Source organism: Gymnoscopelus microlampas (assembly GCF_963454915.1).
Source record: "Gymnoscopelus microlampas genome assembly, chromosome: 2".
Lineage (NCBI taxonomy): Eukaryota > Metazoa > Chordata > Actinopteri > Myctophiformes > Myctophidae > Gymnoscopelus > Gymnoscopelus microlampas.
Genome location: NC_139939.1, coordinates 5,766,818 through 5,776,817, shown reverse-complemented (window position 1 = coordinate 5,776,817; position 10,000 = coordinate 5,766,818). Strand labels below are relative to the sequence as shown.

The 10,000-nt window shown below is 45.4% G+C and overlaps 1 protein-coding gene across 1 annotated transcript in view; it reads right to left on the bottom strand.

Moving 5' to 3' along the window:
• The window catches only part of LOC311053440 (protein jagged-1a-like), a 57,033-nt gene that overhangs the window by 17,511 nt on the left and 29,522 nt on the right, over positions 1-10,000 (bottom strand). The window contains exons 6-13 of the mRNA XM_084068967.1: positions 9,816-9,929; positions 9,592-9,705; positions 9,120-9,166; positions 8,460-8,633; positions 7,900-8,050; positions 7,153-7,317; positions 5,404-5,517; positions 4,770-4,883 (exon numbers count right to left, since the gene is read on the bottom strand). Of these exons, the coding sequence (XP_083925093.1) occupies positions 4,770-4,883; positions 5,404-5,517; positions 7,153-7,317; positions 7,900-8,050; positions 8,460-8,633; positions 9,120-9,166; positions 9,592-9,705; positions 9,816-9,929 (993 nt within the window). The remainder of the gene's footprint in view (positions 1-4,769; positions 4,884-5,403; positions 5,518-7,152; positions 7,318-7,899; positions 8,051-8,459; positions 8,634-9,119; positions 9,167-9,591; positions 9,706-9,815; positions 9,930-10,000) is intronic.

The following is a 10,000-nucleotide window of genomic DNA, read 5'->3' as shown; positions in this document are numbered from 1 at the left end:
TTTGAAAAATCTTGAAAAACATTTTTTTTTTTTTTTCCCAAAAACTGTTAGGATTTAGATTTTTTTAAAGAATCGCCTCAGGTCTTAATGGGTTAACACATCAGTGCCAGAGGTTTTTTAAAACAGGGTACATCCAGTGCCACCGATCTCACCGTTTACGCTGATATGTTTAGAGCTGTAGACCATTGGTTCTCAAAGTGGGGTCCGGGGACCCCCAGGGGTCCTTGGGGGGATTCCAGGGGGTCCCCAGAAAAAGTAGTTGACATAGCATCACAATCATTTTAACCACTTTAACTTGGCTATTCAAAAATAGCAGATATACAAGCTCATAGTGAGGCACCGAGTGCCGCACTATGAGCTTGTTGATTGCTTGTTTTTACTCAAATCTTGTCGTGGGTCCCGACTATCGACTGGAACAATAACATTTCTAACGCGATCCGCCATTGCAGAGTGATCGGCCATCGAAAATGGCTCGTTTTCACCACGGTAAAAAGATATGGAGATATGGAGCTTTTTCTCAAGATCCTATAATGGGAGTGGACGGGAGGTAGGTTTTTTGGGACAGGATTCACACCCGTCCATTCCATTTTACAGGGTCCGTGGATCATTCCAAAGTTGCGTTAGAGCGCCCCGTGTGGATAAAATTTAAATTAAAATTGCCCTCATGAGAATTCTCGTTTATGGCACTTGACGAGTGTATTTACAAACACGAGAATTCTCGTGTTTGGCATTAAATGTGTTAATTAGCTGACGTCACTAATTAGCTGATGTCACTAATTAACTCTTAGCTGATGTCACTAATTAAATGTGTTAATTAGCTGACATCACTAATTAGCTGATGTCACTAATTAGCTGATGTCTAAACTTCACACCTTAAAAAAAACAAAGGTTGAAACTGATCACTCAAAGGTCAAGTGTGAATAGAGTTCAATAAGAGAGACAGCAAGAGTCAGAGAGACAGAGAGAGAGAGAGAGAGAGAGTTCTATCCATACACCTTGTTACACCTTCATATCCCCAGGTCTTCCTTCATAAAACACATGACGATGGGTCACCACAAAGAAACAAAAAGCCAAATGCTGATGAATGGGCAGACCAGCTCTGCAACTGGACAGATACAAGGAGACACAGATGAAGCAAGATCTTTCAGTTGCCAACAGTTTACCAAGACTTTCACTCAACCACGAGAAGTAACTCAACCACGAAAAGTATCTCAACCAGGAGAAGTCACTCAACCAGGAGAACCAACTCAACCAGCAGGAGAAGTAACTCAACCACGAGAAGTAACTCAACCAGAAGTAACTCAACCACGAAAAGTAATTCAACCAGCAGGAGAAGTAACTCAACCACGAAAAGTAATTCAACCACGAAAACGAACTCAACCAGAACTAACTCAAACACGAGAACTAACTCAACCAGAAGTAGCTCAACCAGGCGAACTAACTCAACCAGCAGGAGAAGTAACTCAACCACGAAAAGTAACTCAACCACAAGAACTAACTCAACCAGAAGTAACTCAACCAGCAGGAGAAGTAACTCAACCAGGAGAAGTAACTCAACCAGCAGGAGAACTAACTCAACCAGAAGTAACTCAACCAGGAGAAGTAACTCAAGCAGGAGAAGTAACTCAACCAGGAGAAGTAACTCAACCAGCAGGAGAAGTAACTCAACCAGCAGGAGAAGTAACTCAAGCAGGAGAAGTAACTCAACCAGCAGGAGAACTAACTCAACCAGAAGTAACTCAAGCAGGAGAAGTAACTCAACCAGCAGGAGAAGTAACTCAAGCAGGAGAAGTAACTCAACCAGCAGGAGAAGTAACTCAAGCAGGAGAAGTAACTCAAGCAGGAGAAGTAACTCAACCAGCAGGAGAAGTAACTCAACCAGCAGGAGAAGTAACTCAAGCAGGAGAAGTAACTCAACCAGCAGGAGAAGTAACTCAACCAGCAGGAGAAGTAACTCAACCAGCAGGAGAAGTAACTCAAGCAGGAGAAGTAACTCAACCAGCAGGAGAAGTAATTCAACCAGCAGGAGAAGTAACTCAAGCAGGAGAAGTAACTCAACCAGCAGGAGAACTAACTCAACCAGAAGTAACTCAACCAGGAGAAGTAACTCAACCAGCAGGAGAAGTAACTCAAGCAGGAGAAGTAACTCAACCAGCAGGAGAAGTAACTCAAGCAGGAGAAGTAACTCAAGCAGGAGAAGTAACTCAACCAGCAGGAGAAGTAACTCAAGCAGGAGAAGTAACTCAAGCAGGAGAAGTAACTCAGCCAGGAGATGCAAAGACACATCAGCTGACTCACGCGGGGACGAAACCCCACATCTGTGAACAGTGTGGCAAGAGTTTCCGTTATTTAAGTATCCTCAAGACACACCAGCTGGTCCACACCGGAGAAAAAACATTCCACTGTGAACTGTGTGGCAAGAGGTTCCGGGAGATAAGTAGTCTGAAAATACACCAGCGTCACCACAGGGGAGAAAAACCTTTCCACTGTATATGGTGTAAGACAAGTTTCAGTCAGGCATCTCACCTGAACTCACACAAATGTGTCTGCACTACGGAGAAACCTTTCCACTCTACACACTGTGACGAGAGTTTCAGTGACCCACGCGGTCCGAACAAACACCTGCGTCCCCACCCTGGAGGAAAACCTTTCCACTGTAAAGACTGTGACAAACGTTTCAACGAGCTCGGTAACCTGAAAAAACACCAACGTATCCACGCTGGAGAAAAACCTTACCACTGTCAACAGTGTAACGAGAGATTCAGTGAGTTAGCCAGTGTGAGGGCACACCTGCGTGTCCACACCGGAGAAAGACCCTTTCACTGTACGCAGTGCAGAAAGAGCTTCAGTAAGGTGAGTCACCTGAACGCACACACGCGTCTACACACCGGAGAACAACCTTTCCACGGTAAACGGTGTGACAAGAGTTTCAGTCGTCTTCACACTGGAGTAAAACCCTTCCACTGTAAACGGTGTGGCGAGAGTTTCAACAAGTTTTCAGCCGTGTTGATACATATGCACTGTAGGCATGTGTCTGTGTGATCTCCAGAAAATCCAACCGTTTATAAAGCATGTTTTTTCTCCATTATGGCATCACGATGAAGGAGAGAACATTTTCTCCCCGTCCACCATGTTTTCGCACCACCACATTAAAACCAGCAAGTACTTCCTGCTAATAATGTGTTTCTTTTTAGTTGTTTATATGTGCAAAATATGTACATTTCTAAAAGCGAATCTTTTGGTTGAAGGAGAATTCCGGATCACATTTTTCTTACCTTCATATGACGTTATTATATGCTAGGACGAATGGTACAGTAGAACAATGTCATAACTCCATAACGAGTCCACCGCAGCTAAGAAACCCGAGCGGACGGTCCATGCGCTAGATCAGTGGTTTTCAACCCTTTTCATGTCAAGGACCCCCAAATTGACACTTATTGGCCTGCGGACCCCCATTTGAAAAATATATGCCAGGGACCCCCAATAAGAGAAGACTTTTATGTCTCTAGCAGTGATTCTCAACCATTTCAATTTGACATGCACTAGGCTACGGACCCCCATTTAAAGGCATCTATATCTCTGGGACCCCAATTCATATTGTAAAATCAATGTTAGCGTACACATAAGACCCTTATGATAAGGGTCCATTTGGTTCCTAAATATCTATCATTTAACTGGGGACCCCCTGGAACCCCCTCAAGGACCACTGGTGGTCCCTGGACCACTGGTTGAGAACCACTGCTCTAGATCGCGTATTTTAATAATTTTTTTTCTTTTTGTGAGATCTGACGTTCATGGTGACAGAACACTCTCCAAGGTGTTTGTCTTGAATGCGCCCCTGCGGAAGCGCCGCGAGACGAGATTTCACCCATGACGTCATCCAAGTAAGGATGTAAACAGTCCGCAGGGGCGCATTCTGTCACTATGAACGTCAGATCTCACAAAAAAAAAAGAAGTGATATTTCGCTCGGGTTTTTAGCTGCGGTGGACTCGCTATGGAGCTATGAAATTATTCAACTGCACCACTCGTCCTAGGATATAACAACATCATATGAAGGTAAGAAAAATGTGGTCCGGAATTCTCCTTTAAACCAGCATTGTTTTAACCAGCACCGTTGTGAAGTTTTGGCCGGATGTGGATCCATGTAAAAAATCCTTCCGGTCGGCCTTTCTAATGTAAACTCCTTGACTAAAAGCTTAATATCTCCATTTCTTTTTAACGTGGTGGAAGCGAGCCGTTTTCGATCGGCGATCACGCTGCAATGGAGGATCGCGTTAGAAATATTATTGTTCCAGGCGTTAGTCGGGATCCTCCGCCGTCTCGCACGCACGCTCTGTTTACATGCACTTCCGCGTCGGGGCTTCTACAGCACGAAACGTATCAATGTAAGTGGATGGAAGAATAGCAGGCACTGAACGTATAATATTTTAATAAACCTCTGGCACCCGATGTGTTAAAAGAACCCGACGCTCATAAGGGAACATAGTGAAAGAAGTCACAGCACTCATGTGTGTGAAAATTCATTCCGTTCAACTTTGAGCTGCAGTTGTTCTTGACATACAGTGCCAATTTCAAATATGTGTACTTTCCCCCTCTACAAATAGTGCTAACTTTGGGTGATTGCAGTGTCTCCCGGCGGTGAAGTGCCCCTTGAATGCATGTAGTAGCCAGAACAAACTGAGAAATGAGACACTCATATCATCGTACATGCAGTGATTGTTTGGAACAACGGCCATCCATGGAACATGAAGAAGGGGCGGGGTCTTACTTGAGTGACAGGTCTTGCCCTTCCAGTCGTCGTTGCATTGGCAGTAGAAGTCGTTGAGCCGGTCGTGACAGGTCGCGTGGTTCAGACACGGGTTCGAACCGCAGTCGTCAATGTCTGCAACAATGTCAACCACACAGTTAGAGAGGAGGGGACAGGAGAGGAGAGGAGAGGAGAGGAGAGGAGAGGAGAGGAGAGGAGAGGAGAGGAGAGGAGAGGAGAGGAGAGGAGAGGAGAGGAGAGGAGAGGGAGAATAGGCTCTATGCACAGCAGCCATATTGGAAAGAAATTTGGCCTCTTCTTACTTCCTTCACAGGTGTTACCAATGATACTAATGAAGGCTCTGTTCCATTCTGGTCAGGGTGCTGATATCGTGCATGTTGGCACACTAGTAGAAACACTCCATTTTGGTTCCCAAATGGCCCCTTATGGTGGGCGAGTAACTCTGAGAGTGTACAAATGTACACTCTCAGAGTTATGGGGGTCCTTGAAAATAAGACAACCACTATGCCACACTAAATGGAACAGAGCCTTAATTAGTAACATTGGTAACACCTGTGAAGGAGAGGAGAGGATAAGAGGAATGAGGAGAGGAGGAACAAGGAGAGGAGAGGAGGAATGAGGAGAGGAGTCTTACTGTTGAGGCAGTGGGGTCCGTCCCAGCCTTCAGCACAGATGCACTCAAACTGACTGACTTTATCAATACATGTTCCTCCATTCTGACACGGAGCATTGGCACAGTCATTTATGTCTGAGAGAGAGAGAGAGAGAGAGAGAGAGAGGGAGGAAAAAAAAGTTCTTACTAATAATCTCTAACCAGGCCAATGCTAAATCTAGTTTCATAATAACACAATATATTATTAGGGCCCGGGGTGTAGTAACATTTCGGTTTGGTGCATATTTCATTTTTTGTTTCTTTTCTTTTCTTTTCTTTTTTTTCAGCGCAGTGAGGGGGGTCGGGTATAAAAAAAATACAGCTGGAAACCAAGTTCTCTAATAAATACAATAATAGAAAATAAATAAATAAACAGAATACATTTTTAAACTTTCCCGTTAATCATTTCTCTCAAAGTGGGTTTAAAAAAAAGCATCAATCCAGTGAATAGGCTCTTTGCACAGCAGCCATTTTGGAGAGAAATTGGGCCTCTTCTTACTTCCTTCACAGGTGTTACCAATGATACCAATGAAGGCTCTGTTCCATTCTGGTCAAACAGAGTCAGGGTGCTGACATTGTGCATGTTGGCTCACTAGAAACACTAGTGGGTCTCAAAGTGTGGTCCAGGGACCCTCATGGTTCCTTGAGGAGGTGTAACTCTGAGAGTGTACAAATGGAACCAAATGGACCCTCCCGGGTCCATTTGGTTCCATTTGTACACTCTCAGAGTTATGGGAGTCCTTGAAATTAAAACGTTTGAGAACCACTAAATGGAACAGATCCTTCATTAGTATCATTGGTAACACCTGTGAAGGAAGTAAGGAAGGGGCCCAATTTCTGTCCAATATGGCTGCTGTGCATAGAGCCTATTGACAGTATGTGAAAACAAAATCACACAAATAGCAACTGCCAATGCCAAGCAGCTGGTTCTCAGCAAACACACACTCTCTTTCATCTCTCCTTCTCAACCACAGCCAGAGATAGCACAGTAGTGTCACAGCACTGCCTCAGCAAGTCCCTCTGTCACATTGTGCTCAATAAATAAGTCATAAATAGGGCGAGTTTGCAGAACATGGCTTACCATGTTCCACTCAGGGGCAGCGTTGGACAAAGTATATACTGTAAGTAAATAGTATACTCAAGTATTGGAAGGAAAAGTAGTGGCAATAGCAGAGCTTGTAGATTGGCTATTTTCACAATTATTTTAAATAGGGCTTTAGTGGTTAATTCACAATATCTCTGCTGTCGGGCAGAAACCAGCTAACTCCAAAATGTTCATTTTTCAGGAAATGGCAAAAACAAAACAAAAAGTGGAGTTAGGAGGTTTTGTTCATCATTGATAAGAACAGCTGAATGGACCTCCAAGCTCACAATGAGGTTGAAGATCAAAAGGGGGTGGAGCCTGAAGTCCGCAAAACCAGCTAACTCCACCCCCTTTGGTGGAGTTAGCCGGTTTAGCAGAAAGTTTGACGATCCAATTTATCCAAATTTTGCGCTTTTTAATACTTTTCATTGGTTCAATATCTTTTTTTACCAACACACAGACGTAAAGGGTGTTCAATAGCACTGAGTTATGGAAAAAAATGAAAAAGCGTCAAAGGACGCTAAACAAGTTTGAGAACCAGTGCGTTATAGGTGTGTGTTATGTATATTATATCTGTGTGTGTGTGTGTGTGTGTGTGTGTGTGTGTGTGTGTGTGTGTGTGCGTGTGCGTGTGCGTGCGTGCTTACTTTCATGACAGTAGGTTCCAGTGAAGCCCTCCTGACACTCACAGCTGAACTGGCCCCCCGCCAGGCTTCGACAGCGCCCGTGGGGGCCGCACACGTTGGACGAGATCAGACGCACCCCGCCCGCCGTGCTATTGGACGCCACCGCCACCGTGCAGCTGTCAATCACTGGGAGAGAGATGGGAGGAGGGGTGTGGTTATAGCTTTGTGTGTGTGCGTGTGTGCAAGCTTTGTGTGTGCGTGCGTGTGTATGGGTGTGGCCGTGCGTTTGGTCACTTTACTAAATTTCTTTCAATACTCCTATTGTTTCTGTGTCTATGTTTGTACATTTAAAGACAATAATTTGTCCCTTATCCGAGCACGCGCACATACACAGGTCTAAAACTATTCTCCCTGCAGCTAAATTCGCTCAGGCAGAATGTTTTATTTTTTTCTGTGCGCATTTTCATTGAAATGCATTGAATTGACGTCCCGCTGTGGCCGGGTTTGGAGATAACGGTCACGCTATTTCTCGCTTCAAATGTTTTCGAAAACATTCTTGAGAGCAATGTTAAGCTGTAAATGACATCACGTGTTTGTTTACATGGCTACCATGTTGGATACGGAACAAAATTAAGCAAAGAGCCAGGTGCTCTGAGGATGAATTTAGTGATTGACCGATCAGAATCAAGCATTCAACCAAGCCGTGTAATAAAATGAAATAGTAACCTTTCATTGTGTGGTGATACAGTGCTGTAATGAAATAGTAACCTTTGCATGGCGTGGTGCGACAGTGGTCCTTCAGGTGAGAGCAGTTTTTGCCCTCGTAATCCTCGGAGCATTTACACACATAGTCGGAGGCCAGGTTGAAACAGGGGGCGCCGTTCTGGCACGGGTTCGACTGACAGTAATCTATGTCCAACTGAGAGAGAGGCAGAGAGAAAGAGGGAGAGAGAGAGAGAGAGAGATTTTACAGTTAAGCCTCAATAGTTAAAGGTAGGGCAAGTGATATTTTTTGGTCAAAACAAAAAGTTCTTGGTTAAAAGGTTAAAGCTCTATATTGTGATAGTACGCTCATCAGGGTGTTCGGGTTACACCACTGTTTCTCAACATAGTGTCCCGGGACCACCAGGGGCCCAAATGGACCCTCACAGGTCTGCAACTCTAACTATGAGAGTGTCCAAATGGAACCAAATGGACCCGTGACCCGTAGAGGTCCATTTGGAACCCCCTGGCCGTCCCCAGACGAGTCGTTAAGAATAACCAATAGGGTTTACACCAAGTGGGCGTGGCGTGGGCGTGGCATGGGCGTGGCGTGCGCGAGCGCTCACCTGACAGCGGCTGCCGGAGAAGCCGGGCGGGCACAGGCAGTGGAAGGCGTCGACCTCGTCGTGACAGCGGCCTCCGTTGAGGCAGGGCCCGCTGGCGCACTCGTCCACCTCCGTCTCGCAATGGTCGCCCGCGTAGCCGTGGCGACACGCGCACCTGTAGCCGTTCACCATGTCCTGCAGAGAGAGAGATAGAGAGAGAGAAAGGTACCACTGTTAACCTAAAATAGGCCTCATTCTGTTTTCACTACTAAATATCTTCAACAAAAACAGCTGATGAACAAGCTTGTTACCCTTTTTTCTCCCAAATGTAGTCGTTATGACAATTAATTCCTCCCCACACACGTATCCGTGTGTTGTCACTGCTGTCGTATCCTACTTTTTGGAGCCCAGGAAGACTAGCGGGCGTTTAGACTGTGACATCAGCTAATGCCAATGAACAAATAAACAAAGTGTTGCACTGCGACACGTTGTGAGCTTGTAGATTGGATATTTTCACCGAATGTAGACCCCAGAACAGGGACGCTAGGGTTCAAGGAACACCAGGACAAAGTAAAACAACAACAACTGTTTTAAAAGAACTGGAGAGGCATTTGTGTTTCCCCAAAGCGCACACACACACACACACACACACACACACACGCACACACACAGCGTTCCTACCTTACACGTTCCTCCGTTGTAACACTGACCATGACAGTCGTTGATATCTGTAGAGAAACGTTACAAAGTCAGTCACTGTGCCACATAAATAGCTTCTTATGTAATCTACAATACGTGCTTATTTACTGTAATCAGATGGGCTGGTTGTCTTTTCCTTTGAATTACATAATCAAAAAATAAACATTGTCCACAGCTTTGCCCTTTTACAGTAAGGTATTCTTTTCAGAATATTTCACTTTTTTGAGGCAGGAGAGTGTAGGGAGAGAGACATGAAACCAAGAGCAGAGAGAGAGAGAGGACAAGACTGGGAGTCGGATTTGAACCCAAAGTCCCCACAAGGTTCACAAGGAGCACATGGTCTGTGCACTGACTGAACCACACACACACACGCAGGCACGCACGCACGGACGCACGCACGCACGCAGACAGACAGACAGACAGAAATGGAGGCATTCCATTGGCTCACACTCACTGGTGTCACAGTTCTGTCCCGTCCAACCAGGAAGGCACTCGCAGAAGTATCCTCCAATCAGATTTCGGCAGGAGACGGCGTTGACGCAGGGATCACCGTCACATTCGTTGGCGTCTGAAACCCCCACCCAAAAAAAAACATGACGTTCAGGCTTTATAGGAGCACGGTGGGTTTTTGTAGCACATATAAGGAGCAAGGGATTGTGGGAGGAAATGGTGACTGACCGATGAGGCAGGTCTTGCCGGTCCACTGAGGAGGACAGATGCACCTGAACCCACTGACCAGGTCCTCACAGCTACCTCCATGAGCACAGGGGTTCAGCTCACACTCATCTATATCTGAGAGAGAGACACAGAGACACAGAGAGAGAGAGAGAGAGAGAGAGAGAGAGAGAGAGAGAGAGAGAGAG